At 25.1% G+C, this 25,351-nt stretch overlaps 1 protein-coding gene across 1 annotated transcript; it reads right to left on the bottom strand.

The window, feature by feature from the left end:
- Window positions 1-539: 539 nt before the first annotated feature.
- On the bottom strand, window positions 540-25,069 carry LOC113556216 (CD166 antigen). Its single transcript, XM_026961034.2, has 10 exons — window positions 24,332-25,069; window positions 13,892-14,045; window positions 6,504-6,675; window positions 4,420-4,580; window positions 3,993-4,346; window positions 3,316-3,438; window positions 3,109-3,255; window positions 2,733-3,041; window positions 2,435-2,610; window positions 540-1,145 (listed from the first exon to the last, which is right to left on the bottom strand). The coding sequence occupies exons 2-10, from the start codon at window positions 13,989-13,991 to the stop codon at window positions 888-890; spliced, it is 1,800 nt and encodes a 599-aa protein (XP_026816835.1). The 5' UTR covers window positions 13,992-14,045; window positions 24,332-25,069; the 3' UTR covers window positions 540-887.
- Between the last annotated feature and the right edge of the window lie 282 nt (window positions 25,070-25,351).

Raw genomic sequence — 25,351 nt, 5'->3', positions numbered from 1 at the left:
TATAATAACTTTTTAATCTTTGTATTTAAAAAGATATTGAGATTCAAATTGATAAAATACTAAAAAAAATTACTTACAAAATATAAAATAAAAACGAAACCCGAGTAAATAAATATATACCTATTAGTACCGTATACCAGTTGTACCATATTAAATTACATAATTGTTCATCATCACTTCTATTTTTACTCATTTACAATTTTTATAATTATGTAATTTTATGTGATGCCTATGAACATTTTTTAATTTAATTTGATATGTGACCATTAAAGAATATTTTATAAAAAATATCCGACCCAGGACCTATATTGTCCTTACTTTATTCCGAACATGGGTTTACTTGACTAATACAATACATAGCGACGTAGGTACTGTAGTACAAAACTTTAGTTCCTGATGACTGATACCAATATTTTGGTGTGTATATTAGATTAGGAAATAAATGTTTTACATGCATACACCGATATAACATTAAGGAAGTAAAAATAAGATGATATTATATATTGTATATTATACTATAACATCACAAAACACGTTTATATAAATGTAAGTGGCATATGCAGACAATGTATAATATATAGATCTCAAACATTTTTCTAATCACTTTTATTTTAGGAATATAAAATAATTTATTATTGATTTTGTGTTTCTACAGTTTTCTATATTAGACGGATCTTTATATATCTTGGTGTCAAACATATTTTTGTTTTCAAAATATTTTTATTAAATAGTATATTATATTTATATAAATATTTTACCTAAACCACATATCCGTGTGACATGCATTATTAATTAACAATTATACAACAATAAGAACTTCTATACAATTTGTTCTTTTTTCTTTTTTTCATATAATGTATAACATATAAGTAAATAATAATTTATTATTAATGTTTTAAATGCGTAAAAATTGACGTAACTAAACACATAATTAAGTAATTATCAAACATTTTTGAGCAAACTGAATGTGAACTAGATGTTTGGACGGGCTCTCTGTTTCGTGTACTCTTTGTCACACTCAATATGACTGTAGCTTCTACTAACGTTTTACCGGAACCGACGATCAAATTATACTCTCCGCTGTGTACTGGTGTTACCGATTGTATCGTGAGAGTAGCTACTTGGCAATAAGAAGATGTTGATGACTAAAACATGTAATAATATCCGTAGGTAAAATATCTCATAGTTGTTATAGATGATAGGATAGTACAATCTCGGTATTCCTCTTTTTTTATTGGTAACAAAAAAAAAAAAAAACGAAAAACCCTGAATATCTACTGAATAATTTAGAAGGGAAAAAACTGTAATACAAAAATCGAGGTACGATTACAATAAAGTTTCAAAATTTTTTACATTTCAATTTAAATTCAAAATAATTATACAGTAAATTATTTTTATTGTAGTTCAAAAATAAAAATGATAATATGTATTTCAATCAATTAATTGTTTAAGTAGTATAATGTTAACTTAATACGTATTAACTCAATTTTTAAATTGTTCTTATCATACGGTATATTCATTAATCCGATAGTTCTCTGATTCAAAAAGTAGGATTACCGAGTTTGTCCTGTACATAAAAATTAACACTATGTTAGAATCATTAAAATAACTATCAAACATTGTACTTATTGTTTGAATAATACTACGATTTTAATAATACATAGTAATTTATAATATTGTATAGTGTCTTTTTTCTTTAAACATCCTGTTTAATAAGAATATGGTAAAATCGTATTTAATAATAATTTAAACGGAACTATTTGGTTTTACAATTATGTATTTTTATTTTTGTAAAATAATTTTTGAGGTACCAAATAAAGATAGGTACTTTAAAAGTTTCGTCCGAAGTCAGGATCAAAAGTTATTAATTTTTGGCAAGCTTAATTTTGATGGCATAATTAATAGTATTGAATGACACATTTATATTCAAGTTCTTAACACCTAGAATTGAATTATTTTAAAAATACAACTTCAGTACCCAAATTATGATGATATTTTTTCACTTATAAAAATGTTAATAATTTCAAGCTTAATTTTACTATGATTTATTTAATAAAATAAATTAAAACTAAACGTAAGAAAGTATTAGTAATCTAAATTTATGTTAAGAAACAGATACATATTACATGATTGTAAGTTATGCAAAAGTATTAATTTTTATGACGCATTTGAACATAATAATGTTTATATTATTATATGGCATAACATAGAAAAATATTGGCTTCCCCAGATTCAGACTCAATATTCGATACAGTAAATGCATTAAAATATCAAAATTTTCAATGAAACAAAATGTAAAAATATAATGTTTAGTGTTTACATTATATGTGGTTTTTGATGTGTAAAAACTAATCAAATATATAATAAAAAATGTTCAATATTCAATTAAAAACAGTTTACACATTTTTTATCTAAATGTTTCCTTTATACTTACGGTTATGTTATGAGCTGTAATCTGTCCTACAGCGGTTCCTGGTCTAATAACTCTATCACTGGCTATCCAAAAAACTTTGTTTACCATTGGATTAGAACAAAACTCTGCTGACAATCGAGTGTCATTTCCTTCGTGTGCAACAATAGTTCTGTTTTCAGTATATATCACTGGACCACCTGGAAATTGTGTTATTCGTATATACTTTAGGATTAATAGTTATTGAATTGAAAATATATTTCTATTAATAATTGCTTAGTATTTATAAATTCTAATACATAAATAAAAAATGAATACTGACCGACAACATTCAAATGAAGTGTATACACCCTGAGCTTTTCTAAATTTTCATTTTTACTTCCAACAATACATTTATATTCACCGGCTTCTTGATATAAAACCTGATCTATACGAAGATTACTACTTGACCCTATTGGTTGTAGGTCATTATCATTTCCAGTCTTAGCCCAACATGGTATTGCCGCACTAGGTCCTGATGGACACTCTAGTTGAACTTCGCCACCAACGGTGACCTCAACTGATTCAGAGGAACCAGAATTATCTTCTTCAATTAATTCTTTACGCACAGTATCAAGGTCATTTAAATCGTCTAAAATATAAAAAAATACAAGTAATTAGATTTTAAGTTAAAATTATACTTATAATGCATTACTCACATCTAACATTTAAAAAATAACCAATTGAAGAATATTCAGATAATAAATGTCTGCTTGTGCATTTATACCAGCCACTATGATTTCTTCGTATTGACGTAAAGTTTAAAAAACCATCATCAGTTTGAAGAACAGGTGGCGCACTATCATCTAATACAAATATAAAAAAACATGAAATAGATTTTATTTTAAAAACCGTAATCAACGTACCTTTTTGCCAGACAGGAGTTGATGGTGGATTTGAATCAACATCGCATTTAAGAGACACTGAAATACTTTCTTTAATAGGTATTCCAAATCCGGGAATTCTACTAATTCCGAAAGAGGGAGTATCTATAAATACAAAAATTCAATTAAAAAAAATTTTTAAGTACAAAAATACGAGAGAGATTATCGTCAGTAGTAGTAATCTTAATCTTTGTAGTTACATACAAAATACAACATTAAAGGTAGGTCTAATAAAACATTTTAAAGCTATCTTTACTCTGCCCGCAGTGACGTAATTAGTAATTAGTTAAAAAGACGAGGATTATTTGTATAATATATTATTTACCTCAATTTAATGTTTTGTTTTGCTCGTAATATTGTCCTGACGTTTTTATTTTTATATGGTGTTATTTAAACTATTTGATTGTATTATATTATGTACTCTTAAAACATAATTAATTATAAATAATGTTTTTATGAAAAAAAAATTGCAATAAAAGTTCTTATTTACTTAGCTTCAATATTACAAATAATTAAAAATTGCGTTCAGCCCCAAAAATAGTCTCTGAAAGTCTGAAAGTCACTATAGTCCCTCATATTTAACTTTATAATTACGACACTGCATCTATGTGAGTAGTAAATATTTATTCTTACGCATTGATTTTAAAAAGTCAACTTACATTGAACATCAAGAAGAATAGAAGTGTTCAAGGGGGTTACAAGAGTAACATGTGTAACTATACACGCCACAGTAGCATTGTGATGAGCTCTAAGTACTCTTTGAATCTTAGCTGAACTACGACTAATGTCTTTCTCTTGATACGATTCGTTAGACTGCAGTAATCCCGAAGACATGGCTTCATTTTCTATGTTTGAATTACTTGGAAATATTAACCAATGTAAGGATGGCATTGGATTTCCACCTTCAACCACACACTCTATACTTAAATCCATGTTTTCTTTTACTGGTACAAATAAATTTCCAGGGTCTAAACGATGCCCATCGATTAACAAGTAAGGTTCTTTTGGAATTTCTAAAATGAAAACATAATCATTATTTTCAATACTTTGATTGTAATTGTTATTATAATTAAAAAAATAAAATACCTAAAACTACTAAATTTATTGCTCTAGCTAATTGTTTTTCGTTTACGCATTGCCATATCCCATTATCATCTAGCCTTATATTATTAATAACTAAAACTCCTGTGTTATGGTTTAAGTTATAACGATGTCCAAGGTCAACGTTCTTCCCATTGTGCAGCCATCTATTATAATTTAAACAAATTAATTTTTATTTAATATACACATGTTTTTGATTATATAAGTTATTTATTTAGTTATATCAACTTATTATTTAATTTAATTTTTTTTTTAAGTATTTACCATTATATTTTTATTTAACAACAGCCATAACAATAATAACACTAGAGTAATACTACAGTAACAGTTATGTAGGTTGTAGGTTTACTAAATATTAATTTTAAAAATAAAATAAAAACTTGTAGTATTACAATTTGATAATCTGTAATTGAAATATGCCCATAATATAGTATAATAGACAATAGTGAATAGCACGTTGACCGCCAAAAGTTTTTCACAATATGTTACTTAAATTTTCCATGAGATCTTATTCGAAAATTCGACAAATTTCTAAATGTTAATTATGAGATCTCATTTACAAAATTAATAGTATGTCGTAATAGGTTTCAGTCATCAGTAGTTTTACTTTGATCTGAACCAATTTTATAAATAGGTTTTAAAACATGCATCTAAAATTTTCGTTATTTTTTTTTTAATGATATTTTGTTCAATAATATACTAAATAAAATAATGCAGATCACTAATAAAATTATGGGTTGTATGCATAATATACATTCTTAATACTCATAACGTATTATTTTAATTGAAATTATGTTAATTTTATTATTATGTTATACTTTAATAATTATAAGTATCAACAAATCTAAAATGCATCAAATGATTATTTAGGATTTTCAACTTTTTATTTTAAAATAAATAATTAGTTAAGATTTAATTGATTTAATCTAAGGTCTCATGCTGTTGACAGAGCATTAAAACCTCGCCATTAGTCACTCTTATAAAATTATGTTACTCACACGCAAAAATATGAAGTACGTATCTACTTTTTGGGTATTATAACTTAATTTTAAATCTCATATTATTAGTAAATACATTTTTTTTAAGATAATGATACCCTATGATTATGAGTTATATTTCGAGATTTGAGCTCTAATTGACTTGAAACTGTAAAAACTTCTTTGAAACACAATTTTAAAAGTCATCTACACAATGTATACATTTCGGAGAAAACAATTTGGTAGACATTTTAATCAAAAATAAATTTTAGTTAATCTGACAAAATATTCTTAATGGTTAGGTCTAAGTGTTATAAGATCACATTTTAAATCTTATATAACAGTCAACGTGATAGGTATTCAGTAATACTAAAAAAAATCGAACTATCGATTAAATTAATTTTATTATAGTTCTATAGGTAACGATATATTGTGCAAATGTCAATAAAATATACTTAGCTTAGAATATTGTTACATAATATTGAATAAATTGATTTTATTCTATATATTATTTGATATCAACAAAGGTTCCCAACTTTTTTTGATTCACAGTACCTAAGATATTTTCTATATTTGGATGTATCCGAAATAGTTTATTGTGTATTTATATTTTATACTTAGGTTTTATTTAGCTAGATAGATGTACTTAACCAAACATATTATTAACACATATTAATATATTAGTATGTTAAAAAAAATAATCAATTAATACACTCAAAAAATTATTTTTTTTTATCTATAAAAAACCAGAAAAACAGTACGATTGCTTTATATTTGAAAACATTCCATGGTACTTCCAATTCAAATTTGCAGTATATCTTTGTTGAGAATCTCTAAACTACAGTTTTAATAGAACATTTTACAACGCATTACAAATAACTTATTGATTCCTATAATGTAATTTATAATAAGATTATGTCCTATATCTAGAATAATATATTATATCAATATCATCATATAAATGTATATTTAGGAATTAGGGAGCTTCTAATTAAAATTAAATACGTTTCTTTAAACTCTAAGGGCTTATGTAAATGTTTGTGTTTAAATTTAATTGTGAGTTTGTGTAGTACATCGCAAGAATATACTCACTTTAGTTTCATTTGTAACCAATTGGACGTAACATTTAAAGCGGGTACAATTCCGCATGGTAACTTCACATCTGAATGAGGCCAAGTTAATTGCTCTAAAGGGCTTAAAGTACTTAGCCCAGTATTGTCTCTTTGCTGATGATGCCTCAAGATGTGAGTCATAGTTTTGACATCTGTAAAAACATTGAAAATTATTCGAATGACAGAATGACTTTCAAGTATCTAATTAAAAAAAAAATAAATAATTCCATTAATAAGCGAAAATTTGATTCACATCGTACTTATTAATAATAACGCTTTATATTAATATTGTATAGATATTTAAATGACATAGCCTAGTTAATAATAGTATAAGACTATTTGCAATTTATACCATTGATTATACATATTAATTTAATTTAATAGTTTTAATATTCCAATTAGATAATCTATTTAGGAATTTGATTGATGAGTATATTGTGTGTTCGTGCTAAAGGTATTACTAAATATGTCAGTTGGATGATGGCTTTAGATAGAAATGAGGTTTTAGTATATAAAAGGAATACCAAAATACACAGTTTTAAAAAATGTCGAACTATTACCCTTTCGATATGCTTGTGTGCTATAAGTACACCTTAATTTTTTAAATTATAACGAACATTTTTTTTTACACATTTGGATAGACTATTTGTTTTTACAATTTTTATATAAAATGTTTTTTTCTTATTTTAATCCAAGGCTTTTCAGTTGAAATATTTAATGGTATCTCTTAGTACTTAGTGTGATATTATATATGCAATTTAATTTAAGTACATAGGTATATATAAAATGCAGTAGATTTTAAATTAATAGATGAATAATAATATAACAATATATACATATAATATTAATAATAATAATAATATTAATTTTTGTTACAGGTTTATATGGAATCTCTAAAAAAAACTTTTACAAGAAATTGTTTGTATCATAAAGAATTGTAAAATACATGGACAATTCTTAATTTAAAGACGCGCCTACCCACTATATCCTATTATCCTTGCATAGTGTAAAAAAAACATAAATCAGTAAATATCTTTCATACATATAGCTTAATAACTAATTGATTAAAAACTATTAAATAACCGATTTGTTATTACTGTATCAGTATTTTTTTTTTTTTATTTGTAAACCTAAGTGAAATCAATTAAACACGTTTTATAGTACTATAATTTATTACTAATAAAATTAAAACAATCTCGATTGGAATACAAATGCCAGTATTTGCATTTGAGCATTCTTCTCGTTTCGCTCACCTTAGAACAAACAGCTATTTACCATGATTATTAATTTAATTCGAAAGTTAATAAATTTCGGATAACCGTTCTCATCGGCACTAATTAATGTAGATACCCATAACTTGGAAGTAATTCAAATTTTTAAATTTTTAAACATTATTATTATTATTTTTTTTTTTTGTAATAACGTAGGTATTTTAACGACTTTAATTTTATATTAAATTTCACGGGTTTTAGAACTAAAATTGGATATTTTAGAAAATAAAATACGAAAAACCAATTTATAAGTTTATAGGTAGGTATAATAGCAAAAAAAAATTATTATTTTATTTTGTAAATTATTTTTAAATCTATGTTTAAGGTATAATTATAATAATTGATCATCAAATAAAATCTCCTAGATTTTTTTTTTTTAATTATTATAATCTATAACTATAATAATATTAATTGAAAATTATATTAGATATATATTATGTATGACAAGTAGATGTTGTATAAGCTGTCGATTACATTTGACTATCATATGCAAATGTTTAATCTATGTAAAGGAATTGTTTGAAATTTGAACTCACTTAATTTGGCAACCAATAAATAATGATGTACGATATACTTGTCTTATAAAGTTATAAACATAAGTAAAACAAAAATCTATAGCACACCTATTTATTTAAAACAATATTTATTCTCTTTAGGTATTTATAAATTATTGTTTATAATTCTAATTAAGTTTTACTATTTTAATAACATTGTTCATATATTTTTAATCTATCTTACGCGTATTTTGTATTAAATTATGTGATTATTTATGAATAATATATACAAATATATCTTACTTTAATTCGGGAATCTAGTGTCAATACGCTAAACCTAAATTATATGAACCTATTTTACAATTATAGTAAATCGCATTCAATGGGCAATCAACGAACGTTTCACATACAACCTACAACCTCAAAGGAAAATAATAAGATTTAATAAAGTTAATGCTTCATATTTAGGAATTAATATCTAAAATTCTGTTTTCATTTCACATTAGTGAAAATGTATTTCACATGAAAGTGGATCTGTGGACTCAGCCTTTAGAGTTTAGAGTTACAACGTCTTCGAGTATAAGTAATATTTAATCAATATTTCCGATAAATAATATAAAATAAAAATACAGGCCACATAAAATCAAAGCTGGACAAGTTAATTAGTATAGTAAGTAAGTGAAAATAATAACTTAGGATAAAATACAATTCAGAAATTAGTGTTTTTTTTTTAAAGTTAAAAATGTAAATTTAAAAACTGTTTTGTTCGAATATAAAGTATTTCATTAAATATTAAATTAGGTAAGTATTAATTATATAATATATTAATATATAGCCGTTTTTTAAACCGTGTATTACAAGAAATATAATGGATTAATAAAAAATAATATTGTAAGAAATGTATCTATATATTATTAAAAAATATTAAATATTAATTATTATACAGTCGGCACTCCTCGGCAGTCGTTTTACGAAATGTTGAAATTTTTGTAGTAACAAAAAGCTTTTTAAAAATAATTAATTATTTTTGTTTTTAACGAATTAGATTAGATTATTATAAATTAAAACCAACTATTTAAGTTATAAAGTAACTTTAAAAATTAAAAGTAACTTTCTAAGTTTCTAACCTAACTTTAATTTTTGAACTAGTTAGTGCTCAGCTTTGCATATAACATATTATAACATAATATAATATAATAACTATTGTCTATTATATTTGGAAAGGTACCTACTACCTTGGTACATTAACAAACTGAAAAGTATCATTGCTATTTATTTATAGTTATATTATAAACAATATTTTAGAATATTAGAAATTTAAAATTAGTATTATAAATTATTATACTTATTGCCTATAGCAGTGTTTTCCAACCTATGAGTCGCGAATCGCTATTCATGTTGTTTTTAAACTAATTAGGTGACTATATTGATATGGACGATATAGTTTTATAGTTTTTAATATACAAAAAAATCTAAGCAAACAGTAAGTTTGTGGGTCAAAATTACAAAAAGGATGGGAAAAATTGAACTATAGTACCTAATATTCTGTAATATTTAAATAAATAAAACTACAAACACTAAATAGCACAAATATAGCACTTGTGATTTATAAAAATTAATAGTTTTTAAAACAAATTGAACATTTATATACTGCCTACTTATTTCAAAAAGATTGAAATGTAAATTTATTTTAAACTTAAATCTTAACGTTTTTCAGTAACTTTTGAAAACGTTATAAAAAATCTACACTATTTTATAGTGTTCACTCTGATGCGTGTACACTGTACTTACTACACTACGAAATAAGTTTAGCATAAAATAAAACATTTGAGTCACATCTGGAAAACGAATGTTTAGATTGTTCGTATTGACAATATGACTATCGCAGAGATCCCTCTACTGGGCGGAGTCCCCGAGGGGCTGTTTTATTGCTAGTACTTTATATTATATGTATGTAGCAGCTCTTAATCATCTGCCGATAGAAGGGTCTTTATGTAAGTACGAATAGTCAATAGAGAATACGTTGTGGTTGTTAATGCTGACTTTTGATTTTCAAATAAACATAAAACAATGTGATATATTATATTATTATTATCACTGATATATTGTATTCGTACATCCAACATGATGGGTATAATATTATAATATAATTTGAACTATACATTTTATAGTATTTTCCTTATAAGTAATTTTAAACAACTAACTTATATCCAGTTTAGACTGATTTTGGTTGATAAAAATTTTTAAAAAACATTTGGAAATTTGATCAATATAATAATTTACGCATACATCTGTTGTTCATGCTACCTATCTGCTGTTGCGTATAGTATGTATAAACATCAACACTGAAATAATGAAATGCATCACGCCTTACAATTTTTACAGTTTATGTGGGTCTCGGAATACAAAATCAAACATGCAAATTATGATGATCCAAAATGGCATCTATCTATTAAATCTATTTTTCCAGGACTGAATGCTAAAAAGAGCTTTTACAGCTTCCATACCATCCTACCATCACCGTTACGGCCGTATAGGATTATTGTAAGAAACCTACACCACACCGTTCACACCACTCTTGCCGCCAATATTACAGTCTTTATCTGAGCTACGTTACTCTGCCCAATATGTCGCTACATTAGTAAAATTGGTCACTCGATACTACTACTGCTACAGTGCTACTACTGTCACTACCGTTGCGTTAACTTAAGCTCAATACTAATAATGATATGACAATGTTCAATATCGTTAATATTATACAAAACTAAATCAAAATGAAATTTTCATATAAACTGAAGAAGTTAGGTGTCTAGACTATGAAAGTATGGAGCCACTTCAAATTATTTTCATCATACACCTCACTGCGTCAAATTTAGGGAAAACTATGTTTCAGATTGTTGTTTCAAAGACGAAACTAGTTCTGCCATGTACGCCTTATGTGTTGGCACATCTAACTACAGGGGTTGTCTAAATTTAAAATCTGTTCACAATCACCGAAAAAATAAGTATTCAACTCAAAAATCAAACATCCAGACTCCGCGTCTCTCCTAATATCCTCACTAAGTCTAAACCATCATAAGCTTCTGTTACTTCTTCTGGTCCTAATATAATCAAAATCCCAAATAATGACAAGTCTATTTAAGTCTAAAGATCCTCCATCGGCTCCACTAATTAAATGTCTGTTTGAGCAAACTGCTTTAATTAATCCTCACCGCTCTTCTTACAACTGTATTAAATAAACTTAAAGTACCTTAGTATATAATCTTTTACAATTGCAGCAGTTATATATAATGCAATGTAATCAGCTATCTTTATTATTATATAATTCCACAGTTAATTGTTATATTTGTTATATGGTATACTTATATTCTGTGATCATGAGTTTATTATTACATATTTTATTTCATGAACGTTTGACTATAAATTGTTATCTCAATAATTTTTAAACTATTTAATAATTTTTAGATTGAACTTTAGAAACAAGCCATAGCCTACACAAGAATCAAGGTAATAAAATAATTATTAGTTTCCTAATTGTAAAACGTTGTATTTGATTGTGCACTGAATCAAAAATAACGATCATTATCTGCATAAAGTTTTAATAAATATACAATAAGAGTAATAAGACTAATGCGATTATGATGCATAAATAGTTACAGTCCAAACCTATTTTAAGAACTATAATAGTGAAATAAATATTTTATATTCCATAAAACAATTGAACCAAAATTATAATATAAAACAAAATTAAATTTATAACAAAATAAATATGAATATCTTATAGAATAGTATCTACTTATCTGTATTTAGTAAAAATATACATTTTAGGAAAACAGGCTTTAAATTTATATACGACATGTGTATTGTAAACTTGGTAGAGTGGAATACTGGAATATAACGGATAACAATAACTTTAAAGTACGAATGTGTAATATAAGTAGTGGGAGTTGGAAAAATGTTTTCAGTAAGGCCTATAAAGGAGAGAAAGAACAAAGTGCTAAATAAGTAACAAAAAATGTTATAGTTTTGAAACATAAAGGTAATGTTAAAGAATGAGAAAGTTACAGAAAAATTAGGTTAATGAGCCATATACAATTAAAGTTTAGAAGAAGTTGTGTAAAGTAGATTAAAAACTTTTGACACTAGGTACTGTATATAAGTGCGTGACTTTAAAACGTCGATCTTTTGCAGCTGTTGATTTAGGACAAGATATTATATATTTTGTAAGATACAACTTCAAATAACTTTCAATAAATATGATTACCTATATAAAATGCTCTTCTATTGTATGAAACAAGTAAAAAATAATAAATCGATAAATTATTTTTGGTTAAATAAATTAAAAGATTAATAAATTAGATACGGCAAGAAAAAAATATTAAATACCCATTGATAAATTAATAATAATTAATATTATTAATATTTAATCAAATCATTATTTAAAAAAAAAAAACAATAATAATCACATTTTATTACAATTATTATCACTATTTAATATTATAATAAGTCAAAGATGTATTTTTTTAACGTCATATAACTTTTGTGTTATAATATAATAAACAACTTAGTGCTAACATTGGAAAATCTATTTATATTTTATTTTACTTTAAAAGTTAAATAGATTTTTGTTGTATAAGAAAGTTTAAACAGATAATTATTTTAAAGTCTCAAAGACAGTGATGATCAAGGAAACAATAGGATTTAATATCATGACGCGTATTTTAATTTTACTCTTTTAGAAAATAACTTAAGTATAAAAGTTCTCACTCCAAAAGTTTGATAAGCCAATCTATTCTCTTATAATTATAAATTTGAGACCGATGATACCTAAAAGTTGAGATAGGTCGTTTAAATGATTTCTTAAATCATTAGCAAAAATGCAAATGCACAAAAAAAAAGGATGAATAAAAAAACATAAATATACATATTATTATTAATGCATTTATACATAGTGTAATCTCTAAATATTGGACATTCTCGGTCGCCGAAATTTTTGTCTACTATTTGGAGGTGTTCGCTATTTAAAGAGGGGGAGGTAAATAAAAAAATGAACAATAGCAAAATACATCAAAAATATGATATACATATCATGTATATGCATATTATTTGTATGCATATTTAAAAAATATATCAGTTACCGAATCAGATGGCCATTTTTTACGACGCATAAAATAAAGTTTAATAGTATAATAATATGTAAAATGTAGGTACATGGTAATGAAATATAGTTAGACAAAAAAAAATTATCAAAATCTAATCATAAAAGAGTCCGTATCCCATATTTAAAGGTTTTCCTATAGACAAGAAGTGAACATTTTCCCGTTCCAGAAAAAAATGTCCGCTATTTGTGGGTGTCCATTAAAGGAAGTTTCACTGTATTAATATATTTATATAAATTTGTAGGTACCTATTACAAAATACTCACAGGTATAAAATATTTTAAAATGTTGACTATTTTATATTATACATAATCAAAGCATGTAAATAAAAATAAACAACCGTACATTTTGAAATTTAAATTCTTCTAACAATTCAAATTTATTAACCAAGAATTTTTAAATAATTTGATACTAGAAAATAATTTAAATATATTTTGTACTTACCGCCAATTAAAAAGAGAAGAATTATAGTACATATTATAAAATCTTTAGTGTTTGATCCAGAAGCGTATGAAAGTGGTGCTTTGGAAGGAATCAACTTCATTTTGTCAAAATTTGATATATTGAACAACTCAATAGAACATATGAATATCTTCGCCTGTAAATGACAAATGTACAATTTTATTTTAGTAAATAAATAATATTTTTTTTTTGTTATTACCTAAGTTTGATTATCACATTTATTATTTATTTAAGTTTCCTAAAAATGTAATTAAACCTATATCATAAACATTAGCATAATATATTAATATTAATAGAATGTTTAGAAATAATACCTAATATTATCAATCATGTTTCTTTTCTTCGTTTTCTGGCATATAATAATCCCTAAGAGATTTCCCCACCCTTTTTATAATCCATACTTGTATTCCCAATTTGTTAAGGTCTTCTTCCACAATATTCAACTATTTTTTCTAAGTTTTCTACTCTAGAACTTTGTTCTGCTTATATCGCCCATTCTTCTCCGCATTACGTGTCACAGATATTGAATCATTTGTAATTTATTAATTATTAAAAAAAAAAATAAAAAAATGTATGTTCTTTAATCAAAAATCGTTATTTTTTTTTTTGGTATATAATGTAGCCTTAAAATTATTTATGTTAATATTTTATGCTAAGAACTCTTAAGTATACTTATAAGTAGGACTGGAATTTGTATGTAAATACTTATTTTTACTAAAACATGATAAATTAAGTATTGCAAATGATGAGTTCATTTCACGTGATTTGCAATAAAATAAAACATATTTTATTTTACATGTTTTTACATATTTTGTCATAAATATTATTTGTAGAATGTCTGCATTTTTTATTTTTTATAAATTTCGTAAATGTTAACAATTTTGGTGGTTTAGTGGTATTATATATTTATACTTCGATAATAGCTAATACTCGTAAGAATTGTAAGTGTAGTGTATAATGCATATAGGAAATAAGTATATGAAAGTATTAGTTAAATATTAATAACTTGTTTATAATTTATCTTATTTGTTTCCGTTCGATAACTATACATTAATGATTTTAGACTATACTTTATAATTATTAGACAAAATATATTTACGAATTTTCAACAGTGTCAGTATTTGCTTTCGCGTGGTTGTGAAAATATCTTTATTTTTATAGTTTTTTAATTAAATTGATTAACAATATAAACAATTAATTGTATGTTATTCAAAAAATATTTAGAATTTAATTTTAATTTTACACGTTAACATGATTTTAAATTGTTCTTATTACATATTTTTTATTTTATACTACATATATTTTCCATTTTAATTACATATATATGTACATATTTTTGGTTTTTTATTACATATAAATCCCATACCTAATTATAAGTTATATGTTATCACCTTTATACGAACTAAAACTATTAGAGAAAATAAAATTAGCTGTATTCGTGAGTAAATAAATTATATATTTACTCTCATGTGAAAAACTTAACATCTCTACTTGTAATATGCATTGTATAAGTACAAATTCATTCAATAATCTTGGCCTTAAACATGTAGGTACCTAAACAATAACTAAAAAAAAAAATATTTTATCTCTCTTATATAATATAATGATTTATTATTTATGAGTTACATTAGTTACAACAAAGGTATAACTGAATTATAGATATTTTTATATCTAATAATTTATATTGATGTTCTATGTAAATAAAAGGTGAGTAAATAAGATTGTAAATTCGTATAAAACAACATAAAGGTAAAAGGTAAGTAGTAAGTAAGTTTAATAAAAGCAAAATTTTACGTTTTCTCCGCAGATAAAGATCAAAAGATAACGTCATGGGCCATGGTATTCAGTTTATTTTCGTAAAGAATGTTATTGGATATCTTTATGAACTTGAGTCAGTTTTTAATAATTGTATTATGCTCGTAATTTCATTATTATTTAAATTGAATGCTTGTATGTAGAAATTATGAAAGAAAATACTTTTATTTTTAAAATTAATGATAGTTTTGACTTTTGAATAACATGTGTTATTAAATTATTTAGAAAATAATTAGTTGTTATTTAATATTTATACACATACTAATTTAATAAATATATCTAGGTAGGTACTAACATCTATAATGTATAACTTTATGTACAAAAACAATACAATATTTATAATTTTGATTATTGTATTACATATTATTATTTATTAGACTTTAAATCTCATATAATATAAAATATATTCGTGAAAAATAGCAAAGGCTGTAGGTTTGTATTATTTTTCAAATTAACTTTTGAAAACCAAAGTATAGGGTACCTTAAAATATTGATACTTTATTGATTCTTAGTGGTATATATATTGTATTATTATGTATATTTTTTTAAAGATATCTATATCATATTATATTTTACAGATTATACTGGTTATAGAATGAAATATACTACAAGTAGGTAGGCATTTAACTACATTTCATTATTATATTTATAAAATATATAATAATATATACAAATGAGTATACAGACTATAATAAGTGAACATTTTTAAGTGATATAATGTAGTTTATTTTTCACAACTATGTCTAGAACATGAATTGAACCATTATAACGTTTGTTGAAGTAAAATTTATATTTTTCAGTAGTGCTCATCACTACCTATATTTCATCAGCTGTTGTTTGTAATACAAGAGGGAGGAGGGTTGGCGAGGCGAAAACATTTTTGTACTTCTTTGTTCATTTCTACGTTTTTATTTTTCTCTTCAGACTTTAAACTGTAACAGCTCGTTGGAAATATTACGAGACATAACAATAATTCATAAATAAGCTTAATTATAATCCATAAAATAAATGGTAAGATCTTAAAACTTAATAAAAATAAAGTCCGTACAATGTGACAAAATTGAATTTATAAATTATTTAATATGACCACATTAAAATAAAATAATAACTAAAATACAATAAAATTATATCATTATAGTTATGGTATTCAAATTCATTAAATTATTCAAAATTATTTAATATTTTTATTGTTATTATACTAAGGACTTCTTACTATGCGTTTCACGTGCAAAGTAAAACGTTCGTTCCTTTGTTACTTGATAGTTGATTTATTATTCCATTACAGTTATATTAGTATTCCATATTTATAACATTGATAATATATTATAATATTTTTATATAAATTATGTTTTATGATTTTCATACAAAAAAAAAGGATTATAAAAAGTACAAGCTTTACGTTTCATTTTTCTTCTTTTTACGATCCTATACGATTCGTATTAGGCATTATTTAGTTTAATATTTTTATGTAGACAGATCATGTAGTCATTTAGAAATGTAGAATAAAATTTTAAAACTAGGTACTACATAGGTAGAAAATACCTCGTAGATGGAGTGTGCCTTATAAATAAATTGTATTATAAACGTCATAAACCTAAAATTTAATAATTAAATAATATACCGACAAAATTTAATACTAAATACAAGGTAATTTTTTTTATAAAGACTTATATTTTCAGTCAATGTTTGTGTTTTACAAAATGTTTTTTTTCGTATTAGAAACTTTTAGGTTTTTTATATTTATTTTTATGTCGACCCATATTTTTAACTTAGAAACCTCATTGTATATTAATAAATATACTTGTGTACATGGTTTGGAACATACGGGTATTATAATTATAATACTTGTTTTTATGGAAACAATATACCTATACATACATTACAACTTTTTTCAGAAATTACAATATTTTCTTTATAAATTTCATAAATTTTAATTTAGAAAATCAATTGAATGACCTTACAAGATGTATTTAAAAAAAATTAGAACTAATAGAACTCCTTCTAGAAACATAAATATCCTAAAATTAAGAATGTAGGTTAAGTTAACATACTTGTACACATACCTATTTAACACTAAATTACAAAAATAAGTTGACAACAAATTATTTAAAAATATGCTTGCATATGCGATATGCCACATACAGGAAAAAATATTAAAATTATGTTATAATGATTTCTCAAGCATAATATATTCATTATTTGTATTCAAATTTATAAAAATAAAGTTGAATTATGTTTGTGATTATTTTATCATACCTAATTATCAGGAACAAAAACTATTTCATATGTTAGACTGTTAGAGTAATAATGTCACTAATAGTTTATGCATGATTAGGTGGCTAAAATATTACCCTATTTAATATAGAATATATAATGAGCTTTTTGTGGTTATTTTATAAGATTGTTTTAATGTATATGCTATATATATTTAACATTTAACTATACAACAGAATGACTTTTCCAATTTTTTTTAATAACACAATTTGGGTAGGTTATATTGTAATATTAAATTCTTTGTCTGAAAGTTGGCATATATCTGTTCATAAAAGATAATTAATAATTATACTTAAATTCATTATGTAAAAAACGTTCAGAATTACATTCCTTCAATTTTAATATCAAAATTCTTCTCCATACTACGAGTTAAACTATCAACTAAAATTTATCTGAAATATGACTAGTATTTAGGTTTGAAAGTATATTGTATAATACAATAGGTTTGATGGGTTTTGGTGGATACAATAGATTGATACACTTATAAATGACGGAGAGAATGAAAAGAGGAATATTTTGCCTCAATTTCTGATTTTCAAAGGTTCATGAAACAAAGGTTTTTCTATTTTAGTGTATGGACTTAAGGTCCTATCTGAAAGAGAGGTTTTTATGATGATATTATTTCTTTTGCGCTTCCTTTATTATAGTAATACTCGATCACGATGTCATTAGATCGTGTAATAGTCTCTTAAAATGAAAGTAGGTACCTACTATTTTTTATTTGATTACATACATAACCTACATTCTACATACGGGATACAAATACACAATACAAACTACTGCAGGGCCTCTTTGAATGTTTTCGTTATACAAATATTGGGGATTACATTTTTGTGTAGGTTTCGTACAGCTTGAACTACCATATTTTACAGTATGCACATAATATTACCAAATGTACTCTTTAAACGTTCAAAAATGTATCCAATAAAATATAAATATTTATTTGGTGTAATTTATTATTTCCTTGGTAATTTTAATATGTTAAACATTTATTTTAAATAAGCAGTTTTTTAAATATATATAATTCGTATTCATAATATTAGAACCTTATTTACACACACAAAAAAACGAAATTGAACATATTTAGGCACGTATTATGTAATGAATTTATGAATTATTATCATTATATGAGTATTGTTTGAGTATAGGTACTAATGTCTATATTGACTATAAGTAGGTAACTTTTTTTATTAATTTTATTAATATAATTTACGAAAAATGACCCTTGATGAAACTTGGCGTTAGTTTAACTACTGGTTAATACACCGATGCGGTTCCATAAATAATTAAAAGCAGAATTTAGTAAAAAAAATATCAATATTTAATTAAACCGGTGATTGTTTGTATTTTTGTTGTAATAATACGGTAGATTTCTTAAGACATTTTTGAAATCTACTGAAAAATTAAAAAACTTAAATGTTTAAGAATAATCAGTATAAAGATGCCGTTTAAAAGTTTTGATACTAGTTACTATATAGGAATCCAAAAAAAGTATTTTTTAAGAAGAAACCCGTAAAATAAAGGACAAATCATTGTAAAACCAATACCTTTCTTATACCGCATATAATTCAAACTACTTTAGGTGAAATTGTTTCATAAGTTTTTTTCCAATCTTAAGAAAAAAAATAATGGATATTTTACAATTTATTAATACAAAGTACATTCTAAATCCACTTTTTAATCAAAAACATGTGTTACATAAAACTATATTTGCACTTTTTACCACACTAAAAAAAAAAATACTACTCGAAAATCAATAGAACTATTTAGACTGTATATTTAGCCTTATTATTTTGTTAAAAATCTAAAATGTCTATTTTTTATTATGTTAATAATACAATTAGTATTATTATTTATGTTGCATGACTGAAATTGTTTTTTTAGTTTATATCTTCCTTCGTTGACTAGGTATTCATAAACAAATATATTCTATTATTATTTATAAGTAAACCATATTTTATTTTATTATTATATTTGCTCAATACTACAAGTTATTTTAGTTGGTCAACAATCGACATTTTTCACTTTTAAGTTTATGTAATGTAGTTGGTCTTGGTATACGAATTATATGATCTATGGAAAACTGTATTGGTCAACTTACTGTAATAACTAGTATTATATTATACTGCTATTGGAGACAACAGTTTTCGCGTAAATCGTTTCTCTTATTATGCGACTGAGGACTGACTGTACACTGTTTATAACTGTGTTATATTTATGTATACAATACAATGTTTACTCAATGATACTGTTTATAAAATATAATCTCAACACAAAAGACACGAACTTATGATCATATTTCTATTATTATCCTTTGAATAGTATTTCCGTTTTCAAACATCACTCCCTTGAATAAAGTTAAACGTTGTGTAATAGTCTATACTCTATTATATTCATGTACATTTATCAATTAATTACTATTAATAAATTATGTTATCCATTCATGTTATTATATTTTCATTAAAATTAATTTAATATTTTAGTAATATAGTATTATAGTATGAAATTTATAACTTTTAAATTAAATTACATCAATGTCTACTGTTAACAATGACTATTTAATAAGAATAAAAGTATAAAACCTAATAATAATATAAACTTTGTATTACCGATATCATCAAATTTATAACAATATATTATATTACTTTAATTATCGTTGATAGGTATAATTAAATAAAGTTATAATACGAGTACATGTACATGGATGTGTGTACATAGGTATTTGCGCAAACATATTTTATGCTTTTTGGAAATTATATTTACAGCTTTGAACTTTGATGTATTATGCAAAATGATACAAAATAATAAATAATTTTTATAAGATATAGTAGAATATTAAAATATCGATAAATCAAAACTTATTAAATCTGAATCGTCTCAATTTATGAAAATTACTGCCTATAATATAGGTGTATTGTGCACAATGTAATTGTTATTGTCGTTGTGATAAGAAAATCGTACATAGGTATTGCATATAGTATAGCATATCTATAGTCTATACAATATGATTCTTAAAACATTGCAATATATTGACTGTTGATTCGTTAAATAATTAAAAAAATAGATATAATTGATATAATGATGTCATCGATGATATTAATTTTTTTATACTTATTTTGACATCAAATTGTCATTACACACTACAGAAATTACTATGGTAGACATAGTTCAAATGTATGCATACAAGCATAATGTTATATGTAAAAGTTAGTGTACTTTCACGTTCATCTAAATGGATTACATTTACCAAGATTTATATATAAATGTATACTATATTAGTAATAAGGCTGTGAAAATTCACACACAAATTATCGGAAATTTTAATCTACTCGTAAAAGAGAGCACTGAGCACCTAAATTTAAATAAAATTAATAAATCTATGTAAATATACCATATGCGCACTATGAATATAAACCGTTCTAACCGTTTGAACTTTAGTATAAATTTATAAACTTTACATAGGTAGTTTATCGCTACATGTTGAAGGTATTATAGTCTTTTAAATATGATTAATATTAATAATATTTTAAACTTATAACCCCAATATTCGATATTCTACATAGTGCATATTATAACATTGTTTTTATAACTAAAGCATTATCTCAGAGGAAATGATTTCAGTACGAAAAATACTGAAAAATGTCTTAATAATTACATAAAATCTATAAAATATAAACTATAGACAGTATATAATAATAAGATCCAAAATATTTATAATAATTGCATTTGCATATATTTGTAATGGCTCTTAAATAACTCTTAAATGAAAGTATTTAAGTAAATGAAAATCAATCAAAGCAATTATATTTTAGCAGTAAACAATAAGTTGCCATCATTAGCTGTAAATACTAAATGCTGATTAAAGAAAAAAATCCATCCACCGGAAAACGATTGATATTTATACCAAATTTAAAAAATAAGATAATGTATTATATAAAGAACTTAAAAAAGTGTACAGGTACCCATTGTAATACTATAATATGGTAAAGTATTTATTAATGTTAGTATAAATTTAGGCTAATGACTAATAAGTTAAAGCCTAAGTATAGCCTTTAGTATAAAAAATAAATTTTAATAAATTTAATATTAAATAGTGATAATTATTTTAATACTATAATAATCCCACTATACTACTAGGTATAGTAAAAGTACTTTTATGATTTAGAAGAAAATTGCTCGAATTGATAATTGCTGATATTCTTATTAAATAAGAAGTAGTTTTCATCAATCCTACGTATTATATTATTATTTTTCTTGTACCCCTTTAGTTTCCTATCACAAATAATGATAAACCTATAAGAAAATATTCTTATTATTCTCGTAACAATGATTTAGATATTAAATTTGCTATTTTTTTTATTTCCATTCGTAATTTATTGGTACCTATATCATAATAATAGCAACAATACATTGTTTATAGGTATAGGTATACTTTTTCTAGGCTAATATATATATTTTAAATTATTAATAAAAAAAAGTAATTAATTGTTGTTAAATAGAATTGAGTTGGTATAAAAAGTATATGAATATTACCAATTATTAATATTCAATATTCATTATTTAATTTTTTTTTTTTAAACTCGAAAAAATTGCATATTATATAAATACAACTGTATGTCTATATGTCTGTACTAGGTCCTGGGAAAAAAATATCTCTGTAACTTTCTGATCAATAATTTGATTTTAACATACTGGTAATTTTTATATTCCAAACGGAGCTATATATTGATTTTACAATTATGTGTTTCATTTTTATATCTGAAGACATATTATCTTATAAATAGTAGTAATAGTAGAAAAAAATTCTTCAATTTTCAACTTCAACATTTTTTTTAAGAGTAAAGTAAATTTAATTAATACCTTTGTGGATCAAATGTAATGCATGTGGGAAAAAATAAGAAAAAACGGAAATTTTTAAGCAAAAAATAGTTTTCGACAATATCGATTTTGTTTTTTTTGTGTAAATCATAAGCAAATCTTTTAAATACTTGAAATGTTCATAAAATGTTTTTATTATCATTTTATATTTATGGTATAATTTTCAACTAAGACTTTGACTCTTTTTAACTATTTAAATTCAATTTAATTCATAACATTCAATCTTTCTTTTTTCTTTAGATATCGATAAAAAATGTGCTGTTATGCCAAAAAACTCGAAAATGTAATACAAGGTTTCTCGCAAGTTGTAATATAAATTATAAATTACAATAGGGGAGGCTGAATTATGAGAGGGTGATGCTAATTTTATAATTTGCCCCGGGTAAATAAATACTAGATCCGGCCTGTATATAGTATATACTATTATATAATATATAAATATAAATATTAAATAACATGCAATAGTTTCGGTAAAATTTAATCAAACCTATTTGTAGTATATTATATTAATAGTAAATTAAATCACCTATTATAAAAGCAATATAAATACATCATAAAATAAATTTAAAGTAATATAGGTGGCTGACAAAGCGACTTCGTCCAGAATCATTTTTCATGTGCAATGATTTATCATTAAACTGAAATTTAACACTTTATAGTGACTCACTTAATGACGAGTTACACTATAAACCTTCTGTCCTACTGTAAATAAAAACGACTACATACTAAACTTAATACTTTCTCCCTTTTTTTATTGAACATTTGTAATTATATTGTTAGCTTAATTTATGTTAGGTATGTATAATATTGTTGTTCTACTTTTATTATTCTATCATATTCTATATCATAAAAATAGTATAATAATATAATAGTAGATAGACATATGTCTATCTACTTATTACTTGTATAATCTCATATTAACGATTTAAATGAATACATTTTATGCTAGAAAAAGTTGTACTTAATATTTATGTTATACATTAGATAACTATTTGCCTATACTCAATATATATAAAAGGTAACAATGATACTATTTATTTATTTGATAAATAAAGCTGATTAATAGTAGTTACCACTATACACTAGCATTATTTACTGTACCTATTATACGATTTATACGTCCTTATATTATATTAAATTATTTTAATATAATACTTTATTCTTATTTCCACCATACTGTCATTCATGGTGATAATATATAGCAAAAATCAACACTGTCTCTTGCACCGAATCGTAATAATGCATATAATAATCGATCGAATCGAACGTGACAACGTATCGTATATTCAGAGTTCCGACAACACATCGTAACATGTTATGCTCGAAAAGTACTTATCCGCAGCTATCATCATTCACGACTCATATAAGTAACTTACACAATATTATTTGATTTTGTTTTTAAGCAGTTACTCTGTAATCTAAAACATGTATATAATGTGAGTGTGTAAAGTGTACCTGTGACTGCGAGAAGCTGCCAACCGCGGTTGACAAACAATATAATTGTCCGTTTACGACGTGGTCCCGGCGACGACGACGACGACGACGACGGTTGTGCCGCGAGGAGCGTCATCACTACATCGGTGTCGCGGATGGAATATTCTCGTTTTCGGCACCATCGGAAGCAGATGACGACGGCGGCGCTATCGTTATATTATTATTATTGCAGTGACGCGTACTGCCGAATCGACAGCGGCGGCGGCTGCATCGGCGGCGTTGGCGGCGGCGGCACCGTCGACGACGACCATGTCGCATCGGATACATCGATTAGTTGTTGTTCAATCATTATAATACCGTCGTCGTAGATTTCGCGATTTCGTGATTTCGGGCGGGCGCCGTTAGTAGTATGTACGACGCGTGAAAAACTAAAGACGAAATCGGATATTATCGCGGAGAGGATACAAACATTAACAAAGAGCGATAAAAATCGCAAATACCAAATACCGGACCTCCGGCGAATAATATAAAACGCGAAATGAAGGGGAAAAAACGCGTTTATCGAGAACAAAAGCGTCGAGCACAATAATAATGATAATAATAATGACAACGATACGTTTATATTATTATAATAATATTATATTCGGCGACGTGGAGAGAAGCGCCGACTTTTGTACGCGTATTGTTTAGTGTCAAATCCGAGTTGCGCGTAGAGCCACTTTTCAAGTGTAGCAGCAGCAGCAGCAGCAGCAGCGGCAGCAGCAGCGGCGGCGGCGGCGGCGGCGCGGAGCAGCAGTATATAGAGACAGTTTAGTACCCTGTGGTATCGCTTGGTGTGTGTGTATAGCCACCCGCGTGCGACTGACAGTTTCCTTTTTTTTAACGCCCTTTGCACACTCCCCGGTATCCATGGCAACCCCCTTTCCACGTCGTCGTCCCCGCGATGATGATTGTCAAACAGCCACCGCCACCGCCATATAGTTGCGCGTCTAGACCTCGCCGAACGGAAATTTAAAAATTACGCGTCCAACAAAAATAAAA

This window comes from Rhopalosiphum maidis, chromosome 3 (genome assembly GCF_003676215.2).
Source record: "Rhopalosiphum maidis isolate BTI-1 chromosome 3, ASM367621v3, whole genome shotgun sequence".
NCBI classification, from domain to species: Eukaryota; Metazoa; Arthropoda; class Insecta; order Hemiptera; family Aphididae; genus Rhopalosiphum; species Rhopalosiphum maidis.
The sequence above is the reverse complement of the archived record's forward strand: the minus strand, read 5'-3'. Positions and strand labels throughout refer to the sequence as shown.

Excerpts from the sequence above, each read along its gene's own strand:
- LOC113556216 (XM_026961034.2), bottom strand. The coding sequence starts at position 13,991 with ATGAAGTTGATTCCTTCCAAAGCACCACTTTCATACGCTTCTGGATCA. Across the intron at positions 3,256-3,315 it reads AACTCCTGTCTGGCAAAAAG|ATGATAGTGCGCCACCTGTT; the intron begins GTACGTTGATTA and ends TATTTGTATTAG. Across the intron at positions 3,042-3,108 it reads TTATTTTTTAAATGTTAGAT|ACGATTTAAATGACCTTGAT; the intron begins GTGAGTAATGCA and ends TTTATATTTTAG.